This window comes from Rhynchophorus ferrugineus, unplaced genomic scaffold (assembly GCF_030347505.1).
Source record: "Rhynchophorus ferrugineus isolate W39M unplaced genomic scaffold, kcgeb_rfMv2 rfM9, whole genome shotgun sequence".
Lineage (NCBI taxonomy): Eukaryota > Metazoa > Arthropoda > Insecta > Coleoptera > Curculionidae > Rhynchophorus > Rhynchophorus ferrugineus.
In genome coordinates this window covers 28,489,136-28,513,877 of record NW_027472588.1, presented here as the reverse complement: position 1 = coordinate 28,513,877, position 24,742 = coordinate 28,489,136, and the positions used below count along the sequence as shown (strand labels likewise).

The 24,742-nt window shown below is 31.8% G+C and overlaps 1 protein-coding gene across 1 annotated transcript in view; it reads right to left on the bottom strand.

Moving 5' to 3' along the window:
• The window catches only part of dally (division abnormally delayed protein), a 221,490-nt gene that overhangs the window by 4,739 nt on the left and 192,009 nt on the right, over window positions 1-24,742 (bottom strand). The window contains exons 5-6 of the mRNA XM_076414196.1: window positions 10,570-10,699; window positions 5,414-5,570 (exon numbers count right to left, since the gene is read on the bottom strand). Of these exons, the coding sequence (XP_076270311.1) occupies window positions 5,414-5,570; window positions 10,570-10,699 (287 nt within the window). The remainder of the gene's footprint in view (window positions 1-5,413; window positions 5,571-10,569; window positions 10,700-24,742) is intronic.

Below are 24,742 nucleotides of genomic sequence, written 5' to 3'. Positions count from 1 at the left end.
TGACTGAGCAGAATATTTTCCAAAGCACTATAAAGGCATTAGTTGACCGGTAAGGTTATGACTTCGGTAACTTTGGTTGTCCATCAAGTTCAATTTTTCATTAATCAATCACATTGAAAGAGAACTATCAATAACCAATATTACATAGCATTATTGGATTTACTGAATGTGGAAATTAGAAATTCTTCATTTTTTATAATTCGATAAAAGTTTGTCCGGTTATATATATGTGTGTCGGTAAATGTACATTTGCAGTACGCATTACTTCTTGTTTCATCAAAAGAAAAAAATAGTTGATGGATAATTACGGTGAGCACACTCCAACCATAAGAACATGTGAAACGTGGTTTTGACAACTAAAATATGACGAATTCAACATTCAAGGCTTCAACTTTCTGGGAGCTCGAAAACGTTTGAAGATGCATAATTGCCGGGCTTATTGGATGAAAACCCAACAAAAACACAACAACAATTAGCCGAACTATCGCAATTGGTGCACGATTACAAAAGGTGGCAATATGAGTGCAACATGAATTAAACGAAAGAAAATTAGAAGATCAAAAAGTCATTTCATTATCGAATAGTAACGAGTGGTGAAAAATGGATTAACTTTGAAAATTCAAAATAATATATATCATGGCCATCATATGGTGAAGTCGGCCCATCAACTCCAAGGCCAAATCACTTTGGCCCTCAAGACTATGCTTTGTGTCGACGGGACCAGGTTGGTTTCGTATATTATATGTTCATACCCGACGAAACAGTTAATACTAATCACTACCAACAACAAATTATCAATTTGAATTGTGCATTGATCGCAAATTGTAAAAAAATACGCTCAAAGACATGATAACGTGATTTTGCAACATGGTAACGTACCATGACATACAGCAACATTAGTCAAAGAAGCGCTGAAAACATTTGGATGGGAAGTTTTATTACACCCGCCGTAATTTCCAGACCTGGCTCCATCCAGTTACCACCTTTTCGCATCGATGGTTCCCGCGCATGCAGAGCAGCAAATGTATAGAACCTGTGTGTATTAAATTGAATTGAATGTATATTGACCATTTCAATATCTTGAGTAAATACATTTTAACTATCCATTGTAAAAACGTGTTTCCTTTAAAGAAAAAAAAACAGAACACAGATACACCTGATGAAGTCATAAAGGACAATTATCATGAGTCGGAATATAAAAAACAAAAAATAACCGATCATCTCTACAATTATTTACAATTATTTATATACTTTGTAGTTGAATTTATCATGTGAGGTTCTTATTTAAATATTTCCCTTATAATCATTTACTAAGTGTTCTTGGTGTTTAATACTAAAAGACTATTCAAATTATGCGTTATCACTAGCTAGATATTTTTATTATCTCATTAGCAATTCCTGAATATGCTTAAAAGAAAACATCCACCATTTTAGGCGATCCAGTCATCGATAAATGTTTTGATAATCATAATGATTGCAGGATACCAAAGCTAAGTCAGATAAGTACGGTGGACAGGAAAAATTGTGCTTTTGACTATTTTGAGCTATATGTAATGAAGCGCTGCAGAACTGTTAAAAAACTTTTCCATATCTCATAACGTTATGTTGTTGATAGTTTATTTATCGTAGCCAGCTGGCTTCAAAACATATATTGTATACGATATCCTCAACAATCTTTGTTTTTTAAGTCGAAACTGTAACTTTTAAATCGTCTAATTAATGTACATAGGTGTTCTGTTTTATAACAGATTCTCTAAAGGTAACAGGCGTACATAGATACAAAAAACATCAACGATGTGTGAGATATGGACACATTGTCCAGTTACCTTTGGCCAAAACATTCAGTTCAACAAACTCGAGGTTTTACCCATTCTACGGGGTTATTTTGAAAAAACCTTGAAAAGGTTATACTATGTTCTTAGCTTTTATTTTTTCAACGAACCTTGAAAGAGCAGGTCCCTTATCAGGAATATCAGGCATATTCTTAAGCTTCGGTATACAAGATGGGATATTTCAACCCCAAGATTTTTAAAAACTTATAAATACCAGCACAGTATGTTTTGAAAATCTATACTCTAGAGATGCTAAGACATTTTATACTATAAATATGGAAATCTATCTCTATAAGAAGACTGACAACAATGCATATGAAATTAATAATAAACTTTTTGATGATGTAGACTATTTATTGACGCGTATCTAAATCTGCAAGGAATGTAACTATGGATAATTTTTTCATGAATTATGAAACAACTACTGCTCAAAAACCATAAATTCACTGTCGTAAGATCAAACAAAACGTGTTCCACTTCATTTCAACGCTAGACGTGAAGAAAGATCATCTTCGATTTTCAAAAAGGCATAACTATTGTATCATATATACTAAAGCCACGAAAGTGTGTAGATATGATGTCCCCATTACATCATGATGATGAAGTGGATCCGGAAAGTGACGATCAAAGAAAGTTGTCTATTATAAGGTTTTACAACTTTACAAAGAGCGGCGTTTACGTTGTCGATAAACTTTGAAGAACATACGATGTTCCCCGTATTTGTAAAGGCTGGCTTCTTAAGTTTTTCTTATATTTGTTAAATGATGCTGGTATAAATGCTTTTATCATCCATATGTTGAATAGTAATAATAAGAGAAAGGAAGCTATTTCATTAAATATTATATATTAACTATTTCAATTAAATTCATGGGACAATTGTACTGATTAGGATAAGTATAAACATATGACTCTACTTTTTGTACATTTTTGCGGGAAAAACTTTCTAATTTATAAATAAAACAAAATTTTAGAGTTCCTAAGTAAGAAATAAGTTAACTTATTTGTATTATTCAGTGACAACATTTTATTGATCAAAATGACATCAATAAACATTTAATTTGATGCATATATATTAAACAAAAACTATTAACTCTCCTTTTTACAATTTTTATCTTTTATTGGATAGCCAAATAATGTTCCTAACAGAAAAAAATATATAAATAACTTCGACATGATGCACATAAGGGAAACATTTTTTTGCAGCATTCCCTTCATTTAAAAAGTGGATAGGAAGTTTGAAAACAAAAGGTACAATACCGGAAAACCAAAATTCGGACCGTCAAGATCAATAAGAACAGTAGAAAAAGTTGAGAGTATGCTAATCAGTTTGTTCGTAAAGATCCAAATGTTTCATCTTGGAATGGCACTGATAACTGAAAGAATAGTGCATAGATTATTATAACACCGCATTTTGTATAAAGAGTTGAGGATGTACCCCTACAAAATTCAACTGATGCAAACCCCAGAAGAAGTCTGTGGCTCAACTTCGTAATCCAGACCTCTGATCTTGTTTTCAAATAAAGCTCTTTTTCACCTTAAAGGATAAATAAATAAGCTGAATGACATAAAATGGTCATACGGGCTGCAATGAAAAAATTTCGGTCATTATTTTGTATGTTTGTTTACATAATGGACAATATTATTAAAAAATAATAAATATTTTTCAAATAACGACTTCCTTTTTTTAATATACCTCTAAATATAAGCTTGAGGTACGTTGAGATATGCTACACTGCTAATGGTCTTTGTTTTTAGGCTAACTTAATAAAATTAAAAAACTATAGGCCTATAAATTAGTTTGAAGCTTTATCCTGAAAAATCGGTACAACGCATTTTACTCAAAGTAATGTCCATCGATAGTCAATACTTTTCCTTTTCCTAAGATCTATCTTTTGAGGACATCCACGAATCGACCTATTGTTTGGTATTTTCATAAGTTTTCACTGTTGAGACAAGTCACGACTCATATGTCTAAATAAGTAGCAATCAAAAGGAGCAAAGCCTCAAGAATACCGCGAGTAAGTAGCACTTACTATTTTAATATTTTCAAGTATGCTTTCACCGGTTTTACAATATGTAGTCGAACGTTGGCATGCTAAAGAATAACACTGTTGCGTCTTTACTCGTATTCCGGTCGATTTTCGCGCATTCTTCGGATCAAATGCATCAATTGTAGTCGAGAGCGATCACATGGTTTCATTGAGTAATACTATTAAACAGATTTTTTTTCAAAATCACCGAAATTAAAAGAAAAAAAAAGCGCCGAAAAAAGTATTCACATATTGAAATCGGATGAAGTATCACACATCATTCGATGACCTTCAGCGGCCTTGTTCACAAATTGAAGGAAAAAAGTACGACTTCCCGCAAATGCAATTTTATTCAATACCAATTGAAATATTTTCCACGCGTGAAAAATATTTTGTGCAGGCTGCGACGAAATGACAGATACTGAAAAGTGAAGCCTGTCAATGACGCTTCAATATGAAGTTGATTACAAATGTACCTGATACGATTTAATGCACACTAACACGATCTGTTGTAAATCCTATAAAATTAATTTATAGGCCTGTATTAATACACTTGTATAATATATAACTGAATATATTTGTTTATCTTTGTCTGAATGTTTACGTTATATTATATACTATAATTGGGCGACTGTATGTATTTTGGTTTTGATATTTTTCTCCATTTAGTATTATCGAGTTATTAAACGTTTAGTGACACTAACGATGGGACGATCAAAATTTGATTTTCTACATTCACTACTTTTGTGGTTTGATCTGGAGAAATTTATGGTCGAACCACATTAAACACTTTTAAATATACAAAATTGTCAATTTTGGTTTTAACGATTTTGAAGTGATGATTTTGATATCCATGAACACATATTAAACGAAACCAGAGCTTTGAGGGTTTAAAGTTAAGGGATATTCATAGCTCTAAAGACGTGCTATGCATATGGTGGGATCATCAATGCGTAGTATATTAAAAGCTGCAAAAACCGAATGAAACTGTCACTGTAGATGCCCAGAAATGTCATTTACAACGATGTTATCGATGTATTGTTACAAAAAACCAGAAATAGAGAGTAACAGATGCAAAGCTATCTTTTTATATGGCAACGTTCGGACACATTTTGCAAGAATTGTGAAGCATATAATGTTGAAGATCGAATAGGAAGTACTGGCACGCTCAGCATATTCACCAACAATAATGCCGGAGAAGCGCGAAAGTAGATGGGCGGTTGGCAGAAAGGCAAAAGCAGATGGTATCGCCATATCGCCAGTAAGATGGGAAATAATCGGAGAAAATAATGGAAAATATTTTGATCAATATATTTTGTATAATTTTTTTTCAATAAAAGTTTCTTAAAGTGAAAAAATTATCAGCATACATGGAAGCACCTAATGTAAAACAAAACAATATTCTTAGATATTCATTCTGAAGGCGATAAAATCTAAATAATCCAAGGAGAGGCAGTATTTCCATTGATATCTGTTGTTTTTCATTCCGGTTATCGGATCTCAATCGCCCAGAAAATGTATACAGTTCCGTTTGGTACGCGTGTAACTTACCATCGCTTTCGATCGGTCCATGGCCAGATCCCGATCCTCTGGAATATTCGTCGTCGTCCTCGAAATCCGGTCCGTTCCCCGAACCGGATCCGTCCACTCCATCCCTCTGCATATAATCGGGATCGGAATAGTTCGGTCCCAGCGATGTGACCGCCATCTATATATAAAAAAGATAAATTGAGATATTGGGTCGGATTTGCTGTTGTTATTTGAGCGGGTGACGTTTCTAAATTAATTTATGAGGTTCAGTTAGTTATTTATTATCGGCCCGAAACACCTTCTGTCCGCCGGCTGTCAATATATATCTTTTTTATTTCCAGAAATAAATAACTTTTGTTTCTTTTTTCTCTATTTTTTTAACAAGGAAAAGGGGGGATTAAAGTCGCATCAAACGGAAATACAAGGGATGGTCAAAACTATATGAACACTTGACATATACACATTTATTTATTAACTAGCCGACCCGGCGAACTTCACACCGCCTAACAGTCAATGAATGCCGTGTTACTTATTAGCTGAACTAAATTTATGATTTTATGGAAGTAATACAATGAATATAAATTATTAATATTAAAATAATTAATATAATAATATAATATAATAATATAATAATATAATTAATATAAATATTAAATTCAGTATATTATTAAGATAATAACACAAAAAATATAATAGTGCAAAAGACCACCTATATCAATCGGTTTACTTCTCTTGATTGAAGCACCTTGTCATATACAGGATACTTTACTCCTCAGTCATCTTCTGGTTTGACGCATGTGCACTATCCTGCATAGAATAAACCATATAAAAGAATAAACCGTATTTTCTTCCTTTTCTAATGGCGTTTTTTTCGAGTCGTTCGGTACAGTCGATCAAGTCAAAACAAAAAAATCCAGGATATTTGGATTTTGTGTTACATTAATAATTCTATAGTAATAATAATTAAATTGTTGTGTTATTCTTGGTGGTTTAACATACATTGGTTTTAAAATAAGGAAGAATGAGTGCAGTGAACGAGAAGTAAGTGCAGAATGTAAGGTTATATTTTTAAAAGTTATAAAATCCAAATAGCATCAATTTTATTTATAGTGGGAATGTTAGCTGCCAAATTTATAACACATCATTTTCAACGACATCGCATAGGTATCAACATATGCCAAAATTTAGCAACAACAGAGAAAAAAATGATTCTTGTTCTGTTGGAAGTAGTCAAGTCATTAATGAGGTTTGTCCATTAAGAATAGTAGCAAAAACTGTGTAATGGAGAAAAAAAAGTTAGACAGCGTTTTGCTAAGATGTAAAAAAAGTGATACTATGGAATAATTAAATTTGCTAACAAAAGTAGACTTGGGTCAAATAAACAAAATATAAAACTATCAACGACACCCTAATGATCTAATGATAAGGAAAATACAATGCATTATTATATAAGAGTATAAGTAAATAGATTATTGTTTTGTAAAAATAATGATGTATTGACTGAGATTTATTTCAACTTAAAAGTATAATAATCCATTCATTTTAGGCTTGTAAATTTACAATACGTTAATCGAAAACTGGAGGTAGTCAATTCATTGATCATGAGAAAAACATGGATTTTCTAATATGAGACTACAAACAGTCAAGGATTGGCCTTGTGATTTATTAATCATCGTAAAGTAAAAACAAGACGAGAACTAAATTCATTTTAACTCAAGTGGCATATCCGTTGGTATAATCGGAATCCTCGGAATGAGAACTAAGTCATCTTTAAATGTTCCTTTGAGTATCGTCGGGTGAATAAGATTCAGTTTTGGTTGGTTTAGATTTCAAAGCATGACTACCGAACCCGCCTTCAGTTGTAAATTGTCCGGTGGTAAATCAGGTTAAGGAGTTTAAAAATTCAGTGGATAATTACTGGCTCCGTCTTCGTTTCTTACACATTCAATAGATTTGAATGAATGCAATCAACTACTTGATTTGAATTATAGGGTTTAAGTCATCCACATCTTTATTCTTAGGCTCCAAAATTGCTCGCTCACTTAACCATTTATCACTTGTGCGGTTAGGAATGATATTCGGAAGTACTTTACTGATGAGCTCTTCTTTCGATGAGGCTAAATTACAAAAATTCTGAGAAAATGAAATCAAACGGCTCGATTCGTCGACAGGAACACGACCACCACCGATATTGCTTGGAGAAATCTTCAGTATATGGGTCCTTCAACAATTCAACAAGCAGACCCTCATGTTTGCTGTCAACTGAAGTTTCTTCACATAGCGCCTCAGATTTGATCATTTGAGGCAAGCGTTTATTTCATCGTCGATCTTGGAACAATCAGTGTTGATGTGTAGTAAAGTCAATGGGCCACCAAAAATTCTCGAGTCATTGCGCAGATCAAGAGCTTTCTAAGCGAGTTTGTGCGCCATTGCGCATTCGTCGTAGATTATGATTTTTGAGGATACTGAAATGTTTGTTATTGCAGCGTGTTTATCAATGTTACATGTCGGTAGTTTCAGTAGCTTGAAGATTTAATGGCAATTTTAACGTTGAATGGGTCATACGGCATTATTCTAACAACGTGGCTGCTATTCCAGAAGAAGCAACTGCTACCGCAATTTCGGATCTCACACGAACAGTGGCCAAAAGCAATATCATGAGGAATGTATTTCCACTTCCACCAGGGGCATTCAGAAAAAATAATCCACCATTTCCATCATAATTTGCATTAATTAATGTATCATATATCATTCTGTTTTGGGGTATATTCACTTGAGTTGACTGGTCTAATTTAAGTCGATCATATTAGTTCATTAACACGTTCACGTTTCAATTCTCTATTACATGCGTTACGCATTCCGCGATCTAGCGCTGGCATCACTAACCTGACTGACAAACTGCCACACATGAGATAACATATATTTTCGATCAAGAACAAAGCCTGGTTATGAATCTCCTCATTTACCTCAAGATCATTTCAGTATCAAGATCAGGATGCCTTGAACTGACACAAATGCGATGTCTTTTGACATGTTATCTTTGTATTTGTTCTGCAAGTCACGTGGATTGGATGGGAAGCATGTAGAAATGATGATAGCAAATAATGTGCATATCTGACTAAAGCAAAATTTCGTCGTTCGGTGTCGTACTAGTGTTTCACCACGAAGCAATGAATACAGTGGTTCTGATGGCAGAACGTTCTCTTTGCCATTAATGCAGCAAGCACAATCCAGTACTAGCGGTGACGCTGCCACTTCAAGCTTGGTAGGGTTTGGTTTAAAGAACCGATATGCGGATACACAACAATTTAAATTAGGAGTGTTTAACTATGCAAAAATATCACAGCTCTAGTTAGAATGACTGCATTTAGTTTTTTTTTACAAAAAAATTAAATGTACTTGTATAATGTATAATATATCAGATTATTGTTTTCAATATATTCTATATCTATAGCAATTGAGAACTTTGTGATACCCATGATACCAAAAGTACATGACACTAAATTAATATACAATTAATTACCTACAACTATCTAATAATATTTCCTTGGTATTTGTTAGATCTAAGATTTTAGACCTAAACTTAATTTTAATTAGCGTTAGATAAAATCGAAGAAATCAAAAGGCAACACTTCCAGCAAAGGGCGGTTATATATATATATATATATATATATATATATATATATATATATATATATATATATATATATATATATATATATATATAGTAGGATTTAATTTTCAGTATAATCTCTGAAAATGCTATGCAATTCAAAAAACAAATAATATCACAAACTATTGTACTAGAATGATACGCTAATGTAACCCATTCAATACCTTTTTTATAAATATATGGAAAGGCAAGTAATTTTTTTCAAGTCTTCAATCAAAAATTGATGGACAATACGTATCTGCAATAAAGTTTGATTAAGTCATCTCCAAGATACTTTGACATATGAAAATAATTCGTTTTTTCTTCGTCACACATACGGTAATGTGCTGCCAAAATTGCAAGACAATAGCATTGATATTGTACCGCAGAAAGCAAAACAAGCAGGTCATACTTGGAAGAGTAGAGTCAGTTCAAAGCTGAAATATAAGCGTTTGGATTTAGGATTTTCTTGGTTCGTGCTTATAATGTTTCAAATTGTATTCAAATTCGTAACATCCCTAGTTTGGATGGATAAATTTGAATGTCATTTGTGATGACTAACATTACGTTAAACAAAAAGCAGAGCAAATCAGTCTTAAAGTCAAATAACTGTATTGGTTTATAGTAAAATAGAGATTAGTTTTTTCAGTATACTATTAGGTCTATTGAAACCTATGAGGTGCAAATATGGGTTTGTACTAAAACAACAAACCGATTAATCGTTGAATGATTGCTGCCAAAACACAATTCTTCGATTAATTATCAATGCTTATAGCTACGTAATCAACGAAGAACTGCACGATGAACTCGATATAAAATGGATTTTCTAGCAACGTAAATATAAATCAGTAAAGATAAATAATAGCAACGTGGAAACAATACACCTAGTAGACAACACGCAGGAAATCAGAAGACTAAGGCGAACCAAATCACAGGAACATGTATAGTATATAAATGTATTCTTAACTTTAGCTTAAGTAGTTTAGTTTTATTTTGATTTGGAAAATGAAGTTGTTTGTATAAAAACAACAAAATAATAGTAAAAACTTAATTTGTAAGTTAAGATTATCCTAAGCATATATATAAAATTTAACAAAAAAGGTAGATTTTAGCGCAAGGGTTGCTATGGAGTATGTTACTACTCAAGATCATTGGGGATAGTTATTCAAATACTGTCGTTTCAACTATCTCAAATTTACCAACTTTTCTTTATAAAATACTGAATACATTGTGTATCTGTTTGGGTGAAACACACTTGGTGAAACAGCATTTTCATTGATGAATAAAACATGGACAAGCGAAAAGATACAGTCCAATATTGCAGTCTTGATAATTATTCTACCAACCAAGACAAACATCATTACAATAATATAGGCAATATCTTGGGCATATTTTCGGTGATTAATTATCATAACAAACTGATCCTCTATAAATAAATTCTGAAGCTTGTATACTAATAATTATTTGATTGCGTGAAGATTACTTGATTACTACATAAGTATTATGCATAATGCAGTGTACTTACGTGATGAACGTGTCGTAATTTGTCTACCAAATTAGCAATTTTCGGATCAAGGCTTTGCGAATCAGGCGAAGTTTTCACCTCAGGATTATATTTTTGCATCTGTCCCACATCAACAACAGTTTTCGTGTACCTAAAACAAACAATTATTAAAGATTTAGTCTAGTTGTATATTTGATTTATTTAATTTATTTCTATTTATAGATAGAATCAGGATTGCACATCTCTGAGAATATCTTAGAAATGAGGAGAAAGATAAAAATTGTATTACTTTACTTGTGTAGGTTTGTGTGTAAGGATTGTGTTCATTAATTATTGCAATAACGTACCTGACGGTTTATTTTGTAAATATCTATATTTGTTATGATGTATTTTCAGAATATATATAATAGAGCTATTTATGTAGTTTCCAGTAATTCAGGGAAAAAATCTCGGTTAAAAAATCGAGCGATTGTCCGACGTGTATAAAATGAAAAACGATAAGATTAAATTCTACTCTTGAAGACAAAGCGCAATAAAAAAAACTTCAATGATAGCTGTGGTCTGTTGAAGGACGAATCTTATGGAGGTCGTCTAAAATAAGTTGTTGTTTCGGTAAATATTGATGTTATGTCTGAACTGATATTGCAAGATCGTTATGTGTTTTTATCGTGAGAATAAAGTATCTTTCCATATTAGTGAGAATAAAATAGGATTAAAATTGCCTAAACATTTCGCGGTTAAAAAATGCTATTTTCCACCAGGACAATAAATCAATATATGATTGGCCTAAACTCAATTGGAAAGGAGAAGCCTTTTAGATTCTTTAGACTCTCTATTCTATTCTTTATTTTCTCCACTGTTGACATACTACTGTCCACTATTGAATTCTAATTGTCCAGCATCCAACATCTTGCATTTCATATGCTTAATTTAGTTTTCTCATTTTCGTATTCATTTTTCATTTGTTGTTTCGCATTTGTCGTCATCATTATCGTCGTCATCATTCTCTTTTCTGTTATTTTATACGTTTTTTATTTGTTGTCATTATTGTATTTTTCTTGTTAAAATTCTAACTATAGCGATTCATACCACGAAATCAGATGTTCAAATCGAAGACGAAGTGCCGCTTTCAATGATTATAGGCGATTTTAATCTAGGTGCTTCGAATACGATTCTCTCCGAGATTATACTCCAGAACTGAAGTGATTCGTTTAAGATGCGACAATCAGTGCACAAAAGACTAGATGACTATTTTTGAAAAACTACTTTTTAACAATTCTACGTGTTTACTTTATCCAGAACAAAGGTTATTTCCGTTAAAAATGAATTTCAAAGAAAAATTGACATTTGAAATAGTGAAATTTTACATGCGCCCTAAAACGCGTGTGACGTAATTGTTTTGGTCGCACTGGAAGGTTTGCATGGTTACATGTCTTATTTACACATTATTTTAACATTTTTATGTTATAGTTAGACATTCTAATGTGTATCCATGGTGTGAGGGCCCAAATGTAATATACATCGGTAAAAACTTTAAACAGGTCGTGTATTTTCCTTTCAAGACCCAAACATGTGATTAAATTTTGCAAGCCCGGAACCAGCCAGTATAGTTTGAACATCGGTAATTTATTCACAGCAATAACATCATCCTAATGTAAGTTTTTACTATTTTAAGTGCCTTTATTTAAATGTAATATCGAGGTAAATAATACTGTTGATAACATTTGAGGTTAGGTCTCATTTGTTCTGTTTATTGTGTATATGAATGCTTGTAAAAATGTTGTACTTCTTTCAGATATCAAATAATATAGAAACTTATATTTAATATAATCTAACTGGATTAGTCGTATAAGTGTGCATGAAGTCAGTATATGTATCTACAAGATGCCAACTAGAGAGAAGAAAATGGGCTTCTAACTGAATTCACTGAACATTCACTGCTGTTCACTACGGATCTACCATATATTTTCAAAATATAATAAAGATGTTAATTAAATCCAAGTCTCCAACAAGTGTCAATCAAATGCCATCATAGTTAGATTACGAGAAACTAATATCAAATATCTTGTTTCAAATAGTTCAATGGGCTATACTTCACTTGGTTAACGGTAAGTGACATATATTTGACTAAACAATGTGATTTTATCAAGTTTTAACACTCTGTATTTTTCTTAGTGTTGTTCAATGCCCTATCATATTTCATGGTTTGTGTATCTAGAGTACTCATTTAAATATGTAAGAATTTTAGTATTCTTTTTAAAATTATTATTTCAATTACGGTCACACCCTACAGTTATTATTAAGAAATCGATTGTCGACAAATTTAGGGCATTTGCCTTGATAAATCCTAGTTCAATTTTTTTATTTTTCTTTTCTTTCCGTTAGTTGTTCAAAACCAAAAATTGTCAAATATAAAATAAACAATCTTGACAAAATCGAAGAGCGCTAAAACATTAAAAGTTTGAATACAGATAAGATGGTTAGGAAATGGAAAGTGACGTCAATGTTTTGTAACGCTTGTGATAGGTGTTTGACGCTGATGAAATTTTGTGTTTTTATTTCTGGAAATATCTTAGTAACTCCACTTCTAACATAAACACTAAAATAATTATGTTTTTAATAATTTCTCTACAGTGTATTAATATAATAATTTAATATTTTTGTGATTCTTTATTACATTAAGGCATCTAGCCTATTGAAGGACAAATTCAGAGACACAAATTACAACGTTTTGAATGTATCCCTACATGACAAAATTGATCTTCTGAGTAGAAAATGTGACGAACAACTCTAAAGAAGACATGGATCAATGGATCATGGATCAATAAGAGAAAAATAATAGAAGAGTAGCATTGTCCAAGGCCAGAACAGCTGCATCCGATCGCCAACTGTAGCGAGATTTAGTGAAGAATATTCAAAGCTCTGAGAGAACTCCTTCCCGAGAACCGGCTACCGATTGATAATCATGAATTTACATGATGCTGCAGCTGCAGCTGCAATTTCAGTTTTTATTTTATGTATTAATAGTTTCCCTTTTAGTTTTTATTTACTTATTTACTCGTTGAAGCTATATTTCAGTACGTTTTAAAAGTAACAGTCCATGTGGCACTCTAAATATAAATGTAGTGTCATTCAAACTAATTGACTGAACACTGAATAAAAAATTATTGGGGTTTGAAAATGGAGATTCCAGAAGGTAATTTTCTCAATATTTTACTATTTTGGCTTCCGAAAAGCGACCCAAGCCCAAGATGATCCCAAATTAGTGGTGATGAGAATCTTGTGTTCTTGATGATTCTTTGATTTTTCACTATTTCGATTTCAAATGCGATGAAGCAAAGCCGAGCCATTAAAAAAAAGATAACGGGTAATGAAGTGGAATACGTACGACTATAATGTGTTAAACTGATTGCGATAGATTCCCAGAGGAGTTTGACAAACAGTTGTAAATCCAGCGTGGACGCGCAAGATAGTGATGTTAAGTAATCTTCACTCTCAACAACTAATTAGAATAAATAAATAAAAAAAAAAGAATTAATCAACAACACGACTGATGTAGAAGACTAAAATACGGCCAAAATTCATCAATAGTAGAATTGTCTACCGTCAGGTAGCTGGGTCCATTTGGCTGGAAAGTTTTGATTCCCGACTACAATTTGTTATGGTCTTTAATAAGGTTCCTTCAAATTGTTATGTCACTGAAACATATGTATGCCTATTTACTAAGTTTCTACCTATTATATAGCCTGATTTAATACCTTTATTAGAAGACAATTTAGTTCACTTTGTTTGTTTGAGGTCAAAAAGATGTCTTTGCTTCCTTGTGAATCATTCCCATGAATTTTAACGTGTGAAAGCCGTTTGTTACATAACTACAAATGATTTTACAAAATTATTTTACGTTTTTCATTGAGTAATACCTTCAATTCTTTGGCTTCGATTTTTTTTGGTTGTCTTGTCAACACTAAGATCACCATTCTCGAAATGGTGAAACCAATCTCTATGTTATTTACTCATTACAGTCATTCTTTCTTTCGGTGCTTGGTTTATATATACAGGAGACAAGCAAAATAATATAATGTACTTTGTTATATATAGTATACTAGTTGTAATTGATTTGTAATATATATAGAATACTTTGTTGCATGTTGGCACTGCTTTCGTATAAATAATACGATGTTTATGTATTGCTTAGTTTTCATATCAAGTCTTGTAGATTATATTACACGCTTTATTGTGCGAGGGTACAAAGAAGCGATCGGTGAAATGTGTGATCTATTAGATGTTGTTTAACGTTTCGCGAGCATCAGTATGTACGGTAATCGTAGCATACACAAAATATGATAAAACATCATCAGCGTAAAGAAATAATGGACAAAATCCAAAGTTAACTGACATAGACCGACAAATATTAAAAAAGATTATACTAAAATATGGCCAAAATTCACACAGGAGAAGAATTGTCTACCGTCAGGTAACTCCATCTCGATTAACCACTGTATTTTATTGCCCTAAAATATTGAAAATGAATTGTCAGTTCCTCAATTGTAACGCACGCCGATGTTGTATTTGATGTGACACATTGTAATTTATCCTCCTGTATCCACTTGATTTCCAGCCATTCTGGAATGAAATTGTGACATACCAATACGATTATTCTCATTTTCTGTCTATCACTGGTTATCAGTGACTTCGACAACCCAAGTCAATTAAAGTTCTGGTACACTAAATTTGCAACTAAATAATAATAAATGTGAAATACCTTTACGAAATATGTATTCATTATTTACTAATATTTATCATAAACAATCACTACATATTTCAACTCCATTTTTGGTAAATATTACCACTTAGAATACTATTCGAACCGTTACGGTTAGCTCACAGTTATGTTACGTATTTGTCATTATTTTCCATTTGATTTTTAGGTTACTAAATCGATCTACCTAGCAAAAAATACCTAGATTTGTATGAAATATAAATCCTTATATAGTATTAAACGGTCAGTGTTGAGACACTATAATATAAACTAATACAGCATAAAAAAACCTTCCACATATAGTAATTAAAGAGGATTAAATTAAATAGGCGAAACCGGAGAATTGTTTTGCGTGGTCTTACCAATCAATGCAGGCACTGAAACCATTTTTTCAACGTGTTCGATTGGTTCGTTTGAATTGTCATTAAAAAGGTATTTAATTGGTTCAATTCATTTCCCTAACGCAATTGTCTGTTTATGACGCCATTTTTTCTTTGCTTGGCGCAATGCTAAACGTAGCATGTTTTAGAGCTTATATGACTTAATTATAATCATTGTTATTTGATTATAATGAAACATCAGTGTATGTGTAGAAATTTAAAAAAAAACGGACCTTCGCTTTTTCTCTTCAGAAAGTTTATCAGAAGATATCGAATCAACATGAAACAACAGAAGAAATCGTGAAAATAGTAAGCAGAGTTTAAACCCAAAATGTGTCCAAATAGGAAAATAGCAAGCTTACACTGACGGTAAATGTGATTACACTATATGAAAATTTTTAGTTAGTGTAAAGCATTTTGAAGTGTTCCATTTACTTAAAGAAATCTATACTTATTAAGATACTGAATCAATATTTTGACAAGATTACTTAACTACGATTTTCTTGGACCTAACGCATGGAGCCTGAAATCATCATGCTTCAACAAGTACGTTATACAGTAACAATAAAATAACACTATTCGTAAACCAAAGTTAAGACTGATTTTATATACAAGATAGTATCTCATAATTGTTTTATTAAATTGTTAATAGAGTTGTCTCTTTTATTTAACTCGATTTTACCACAACAAGAGCATACATCACATACATCATTTAATTTTTGGTTGCTGTTCTTTAAAATATTACTTTCTGGAAAATGTCTTCCATTTTGACATATATCATACATTTTGATTATATTAATTCTCCGATCTACAATTTTCATAATAAAATAATTAAAATTCATTTTAAAATAATTATGCTTGCCTCAATACATTTTTGTGTTCAAAAAGTAAATAAAATATTTACAGGCACAGAATTAGCCTACTTTCACTATAAGGGCGAACAAAAAGATTGAAACTTTGATAAATCTTATTTAAGTTGATAGCAGCATGCTAACAACCAATATACACAACATAATAACAATAACAATTTATATAAATAAGAAATATGAAAAAGAGTAAAGGTTATTATACTTTAGGTAATTACTTTTTATTTAACAAGTCAATTGAAAAGTCCCCGGCCTGACACATAGATGGCGCTACTAGAATTAAAAGATGCGTGTATAAATTTGACAGCAGTCGGATATGAATGTATGTGAATTATAGCATTTTGAGTGAAGCAACTTTTGTTATTGTGAATAAAATGGATAAAAAGGAATTTCGCGTGTTGATAAAATATTGCTTTTTGAAGGGAAAAAACACAGTTGAAGCAAAAACTTGATTTGTTGCCGAGTTTAAGTTCAGACGTGGTGAAATGAGGACCGAAGACGTTGAAGGCAGTGGACGCACAAAAGAGGTTGTTACTGACGAAAACATTTAAAAAATCCACAAAATAATTTTGAATGGCCGTAAATTGAAATTAAATGAAATAGCAGACACTCTAAAGATGTCAACTGAACGTGTACATCATATCATTCACGAATAATTGGGTATGAGAAAGCTCTGTGCAAAGTGGGTGCCGCGCGAGCTCAGTTTTGACCAAAAACAACGACAAGCTAATGATTCGGAGCAGTGCTTGAAGATGATCAAGCGTAATAAATCCGGGTTTTTGCATTTCACTTCGAAGTCCAATCGACAGTGATTCGGGTGGACTGCACATGATAAACCAGCTCCGAAAACGCAACAGTCGGTTGGCAAGGTTATGGCGTCTGTATTTTGAGATCCGCATGGAATAATTTTCATTGACTACCTTGAAATAGGAAAGACCATCAACAGCGACTACTACATAGCGTTATGGGACCGTTTGAAGGACGAAATCGCCGAAAAACGGTCCCATAACGAAAAAGAAAGTGCTACTTCTCCAAGACAATGCACCGTGTCACAAGTCAGTGAAAACGACGGCAAAAATCCATCCATCCACCGTATTCTCCAGATCTAGCCCCCAGCGACAATTTCCTGTTCTCAGATCTCAAAAGAATGCTCGCTGGTAAGAAATTTTCGTCGAATCAAGAGGTGATCGCCGAAACTGAGGCCTATTTTGAAACAAAGGACAAATCGTACTACAAAAATGGCATCGAAAAGTTGGAGGGTCGCTGTAATCAGTGTATCACCTTTGAGGGGAATTATGTTGAATAAAAAAAAACAATTTTGCCAAAAAATATGTTTTACTATGGTAGGCTGGGGACTTTTCAATTGACCTGTTATATGTTATATTTATAACTTTTTCATTTAAATTTTAACACATTTACATTTATATAATTTTATTATAAGTTTTATAAACAATTATACTTGCATTTTATTGTAAGTCTTATTGGTCACGTGACATTGATTGAATAAGATCCTGGCCCAATGATTAATCAAATGCAATTCATTTTTATATAATATATATAGAAGATTACATTTCCTTTATACATAATACATATGTCAGTTAAATTACTATATTAAAGCAGCTGTAAACATTTACTTTTTGATGTGGAAACACGTACAAATATAAAAGGGAACGTCTACAATAAATATATTTTCACCCGAGTTCGTAGCCGCAATGGCTGAAGCAATCTCAGACAAATGACGTAAAATTTTATTGGACACCTGACAGCCATCGCTCGCCACTTTTATTATAACCCAATCTTCTCTTAAACACTCATTTTTCCGTCGAAAAGTTTCCAAATCGGCAAAAGAAAATCTCATTTTTGTGGGAGGGGTGCTCGAAGGCAAAAACGAGAAAAAACCGAAAAGTTAATTTTCCCACATTAAACTTCTTGAAATTGTTTGTCAGTTTCCGGAACCCTAATTGGGTCTCATAAATCACCATTATGGTCTTTCTGTTTATTAGTATGACTTAGATTAGATAAAAAAACGGAACTGATTTTGTTGGATCTCCTTGAATGATCGGAATATGTTATGGCGTTCCCTGGGATTATAAATATTTTAAACCAAAATGAACACAAGAAAATAAACCTAATGGCAACGAACAAATGGGTCACATTACTACAGTTCCGGATCAATAAAATTTTTACGTTTTAAATTCAATTTCCTTCAAAAGTGATAAAAACGTGATTGTTTGGTTTTAAAATAGGCTTCAACTTTGACAATCTTCCTCTCTACAATAGTTTTTTAGGTATCTAAACAGTCAGTAGTTATGATATTTAATGACTTAATGGAGAACATAAATGGGCCAATGATAACCATATTCATTATGCATCTAAATCATTCCAGGGCTGGTGGTAGAAGACATGTGTATGTCTCATGATTTGACAATTTGCTGGTTATTTTAGGTTATATTGTTTTTTTTTCTATATTTGTTTATAATTTTAAGAACATTTATTTTTATGCCATCATTATTATAGAATTTCAAACAAAAATAATGTATAAATTCAAATAGAGTGAATTATTGAATTCTGCTCCAACTCAGAAATAGTTCTTAAATGTAAACAATGATACACTTAAGAAAATCTCTTATGAGCTCCTACATTAATGATCTGAACAGGAAGGTTTGTTCTTTGTATCTCAGACTAGGCAGACAGACTGATAGACCTAAATGTGTAAAAGCATTGCATAACCAAAATGCTCTAATATTTTTTATTATTTTATTATTTAATTAATATATTCTTACTAGTCGTTTCCGTCTAACCTATTTGTCTTTATAATAACTAAATCTAGGTATATAACTAGGAGGACCCTATCTCAGTCTCTGGTGAAATAATGTTTATACAAGATCAGATGGTTTGATTCTTTTGAGTCTGTGTCCTGTTCTGGTGGTGTCCAATAGTTGCAATATTTCAATATTTGTATGAGAATGGAGTCTTTCCTCATGGCCCCTTGTAATTCTCTTGATTTCTTGACTCACTGTGGGTATCCGAAGGTCTCGATGTAGGTAATCAGTCCTATAGTATTTGAGTGCTCCCACAATACCTCTCAGGACTTTGTTCTGAAAAATTTGTATTGGATTTATGTTACTCTTTGCAGAACATCACCATAATTGAACTCCGTATGTCCATATAGGTTTTAGTATTTGCTTATATAATAGCAATTTATTATGTACTGTTAATTGTGATTTTCTTTCAATTGGCCAGTATATTTTCCTATATTTCAATTTCAGTTCTTTTCTTTTCTTCTTTATATGTTCCTTCCAGCGAAGTTTTGCATCGAGATTCATTGCAAGATATTTAGCGTTGTTGCTATATGTAATGATAGTGTCATTTAATGTTATTGGTGCTTGTACGGTCTGTTTATAGGTGAACTGCACATGTGCAGATTTACTTTCATTAATTCTTATTTTCCAAGCTTGTGTCCAGTTATTTATATTGTCACTTGCCTGTTGTAATTTTCGTGAGGCTTCTTCACTATTGTCTCCGACAGCTATAATCGCAGTATCATCAGCAAATGTAGCAAGTTTAGAGTAGATAAAGTATTGGTCCCAGTACACTTCCTTGTGGTACACCTGCTTTAGCTTCTTTTATTGTAGAGTAAGCTTCTTCTTGTTTGACTCTGAACATTCTGGTTGTAATGTATGATTTTAATAGTTCGGTGTGTTGTTTTGGTAGTATTTTCTGTAGATTATGAACAAGGCCTTCATGCCAAACCTTATGTGCTACATCTAAAAATATAGCTGAGCATACTTTTTTACTTTCGTAGGCTTTTTCAATGACATCTGTTATTCTGTGGATCTGGTCAATTATTGAGTGCTTGTTAACGAACCCAAACTGGTGTGTTGGTATTAGGTTTTTTCTCTCTATGATCGGTTTTACTATTTTCAACAGGAGTTTTTCAAAAACGTTTGATATTACTGGCAGCAGTGATATAGGCCTATAGGCTCTTATTTTGTTTGGTGACTTCCCAGGTTTTGGGATCATTATAATTTCCGCCATCTTCCAAATGTCTGGGACATGTTTTAATCTAAATGCTGTATTGGTCAAGTTGGCGAGTTTTATAATTCCCTTTCTTGGTAGTTTTTGCTGTAATTCTCCTGTTATTAAATCGTAGCCTGGTGATTTCCTGGAGTTAATGTCATGGTAATATAAATAATAAGTTTTTCATTATAGTCTACATCGATAATTGAATTAAAATACATAATATGTATATATTTGTGGATCCTTTGTTTTACCTATAGAAAAGGAAAATATGGCTGCTAAAGTTGAATGCTAGTACCAGCACTCGTGTGTTCAGGTCATTAGAATCTTTAAAATAACAAAAAGACAAAACAAGAAGTAAGTACAAATGTAATGTTTTTCTTCTTAACGGAAATAAACTGAGAGGTTCTATAGTCTATTCAAAGGTTTTTAGTAATGCATCGTGGATATTTGGGATGCCAAAACATTGCAATGTTGCCTCATCAACTCTGAGTTTTAATTCAGTTTGGCTTTGACATAGAAAAATATTCTAATGTAAATAAAATAATTGAACAAAAATGTTATCAAATATAATATATTTTAACATTATAGTACATCTAATACAAATGTTATCGAAGGACTTAAAACTACAATTAAGAACACAGGTATAAAGTTTGTAGGTTAGATTTGTTGGTACTAAAGGTATGCACATAATTAATTGAAGATAGCAGAAAATATTATTATAGGGCGTGAAAGATATGATTGTAATTGTTTAAAATTAAACATGAGCATTAGGTTACAACGTATTACGAGAGAATGAATAACTGATTTCTGGATATGGTAAATGCATTAGACATAATCCAGTGATTAATTTTATGAAGAATGGTGTACACAGATAGTAGAAGAAGACATAAAATATACACAGTGATACCAGGATAACTTGACAAGTAAACAAACCATTGAAGGAAATAAGAACTAAACGAAAAAAGTAAATATGAAAATAAAATACGTTTCTCAGACATACAATTGTTAGTTAGAGGGATTAGACCTCCAGGGCCTCCAGGGGGATAACACTACATAAAAAATGCGCCTAGAAACTCTACCTCATGGATGGTGTGGAAAAGAGTTCAATGTAAACAAAACAAATCTAACCTACAAACTATTATAGCGGTGTCTTAATTGTAATTTTAAGTCCTTATGTATTAGATTTACTATAATATTAATATAAATTATACTTAATAAAATTTTTGTTCAGTTATTCTATTTAGATTAAAATTTTTTTGTATATCAAAGCCAAACTGACCTAAAACTCAGAGTTAATTCGGCAACATTGCAATATTTCGACGTCACGAATATCCATGATGCATTATATATGTTTGTTTTGTTTATGTTATGTTATGTTTCTCAACATATGTTCTTGAAATAGGCTAATATGTGCCGTCAGCCTCATATAGATATGAACCAAATAGTTCAATACCAAAAGATAATATTGTAAGCAAGAACTGTTATATATCTTTTTATTATTCTGTAATTGTTATTATGTTATATTATTTAAATGTTATTTAACGGTACCAGAAATCAATTGTAATTAGTACAATTTAATTAGTACTTAATTTAATTAATATTCTCAATCAAATTTTATATCAGCAAATGCATTTCTAAATATAATTAATCGTCAAGAAAATCAAGGAAATTATTTTTGACACCGATATATCATAGATTAATTATTTTGATGGCCACAAGAACACGTTTAAAACAAATATATCTAGATATTTTCAAATTTTAGTACTATAACAGAAGAAAATTGATAGATATTGATATATACTGATATTGACACATATTGATAGATACTGATATTGATAGATTAGATTGATAAAAAGACTCGTTATTTTTTTAAATATGGGACAAAATGTTTATGTTTTTCGACAAACCTAATTTGTCGGATCCAATTTAACATAATATGACTTAATCAAGCTACAAACTGCTTTTACTTCTATATATTGAGTTTATTTGTTACAAATAACCCCTAATAATGTCATTAATAGTGTCATGTAATTAAAACCATAATTTACTTGTGACAACTTTTAGTTTGTCTTCTATACTTGCTAGTCTATATTGATTATTCCGGTTGACCTACAATATTTCAATCTTGATTTATAAAAACAGCTTAAAATTCTACAACCAATTTTAATATCGAAAAATTATACACTAGTCCAGTTTAGCGCTGTTAAAATTCCTACTATAACGTTACTATGCGTCTTTTGTTTAAGCCAATTGCTCAGTCTTTTTTATAGCCCATATATAATATCTCTTATAGGAAACTCTATTCATTTCAAGTACCCCTATTGTTGGAGGTTTGAGTGGATCTTAATGCATCCTATACCGAACAAAAAGAAATTTTTAAGATATCCGATGATAGATCACTCTTAAAATCCACTGAACATTCATTTAATATGCGTAGAAAGTAATTAAAAAGCATTTTTATATTGTTGTTTTAGTGATCATTATAGTTGTTTCCTACAAGGTTATTTTCAATAGGTTCCTTTAAATTGTTATGCCACTGAAACATATGTATACCTATTTTCTAAGTTGCTAAGTTTTATATAGCCTGATTTAACATCTTTACTAGAAGACAATTTAGTTTGGTTCGTTTGTTTGTGGTTAAAAAGATGCTTTTGCTTTCTTGTGAATCATTCCCATGAATTTTAACGTGTGAAAATTGTTTGTTACGTAACTATAAATGATTTTACAAAATTATTTTATGTTTTTCATCGAGTAATGCCTTCTATTTTTTTCTATGTTATTTACTAATTACAGTCATTCTTTCTTTCGGTGCTTGGTTTATATGTACAGGAGAGAGGCAAACTATAGTTCATTCAAAGTTTTTTTAGTAATGCGTCATGGATGTTTGTGATGTCGTGAATAATTTATAGGTAAGAGTTATAACCTCTTAACACTATTGCATTAAAGAATTTTGCGTTGCAAAATTATTCAAAGTATTGGTTATTATTACTGCAGATTAAAAAACGACAAACGTTATTTTAGCGGTTTGATTATTTTGATAAATTTTAAATCGCTCTGTAATATATGATATCATTTCGTTTGGCGATGGCGAAAACAATAAATAGTCACAAATTGATTGCGGCTTTAATAAATTATTTCGAAAAAGAACGAGATAATGGAGTCTCCCTTTTGCTTATAATTTCTGTTAAAGTGGTAATTATTGATGATATTAAATAATATAAGTCCCTACAATTTTAGTGAAAATGTCTTTAGCAGGTTGTTGCCGCGCTAAATATTAGTGTGGGTATTGTGAACAACATCGCTTACAAAATAAAGAATAATACGTTAAATTCACCCAAGAAAACCCTTCCACATACAAAGTGGATGAAGAATCTTGACCATCCCGATATTGGCTCTATTCGAGACCAAATATACGAAATGTATAAGAACAGTAAGTACACAAACTATTTTATCGATATAAATATAATTTAGTAAAATTATTTTAGAGAAAATTATCTGCCTGGAAAATATACATAAAAGAGAACATACAGCTTTTTGAGTAATATAAGACATCGACATATTACATAGTAATGTAAGAGATCCTTTCATACATTCTTACAGGACATAGAGTTTAAAGGGTGTAAAGATAACCCTCGAAGAGCTGGAACTTCCAGACATTGCCTTAAAAATAATTCAATTTTTAAAGGACTAAAATAAGACCAAGGAAGATAAACTATTTGAATTTGTGCATCTTGATGAAACTTGAATATTTCAAAATGGTTCATTATGGCACTCTTAAACACAAAAAGTGTGAAGACAACAAAAATTTATGGAAAAAGGTAAAAGTTACAATTGCATTCGATTAGGTTTTGTTGGTCATTATATTTACAAATAATTGCAGATATATTGCTGGTCGAGAAGGATATTCCTTCAAAAACTATTTGGATATTTGGAAGGAAGCATTGTTAACCATAACACCTTCGGTTTCGATGAACTCGATAAGACAACCAGAGGAAGTAATTGATAAATGGTCGAATCATAAACATGTTTTAGACAAATTAGAAATTAACAGTTTAGTGATTGAATTGGACAGTGAGTCAGAAAGTAATGCTGCGCAATGCTGGAAATTCCTGAGACAGAGCGATGAGAGTGGAAAGAACTATATGCACATAATTAATTGAATATAA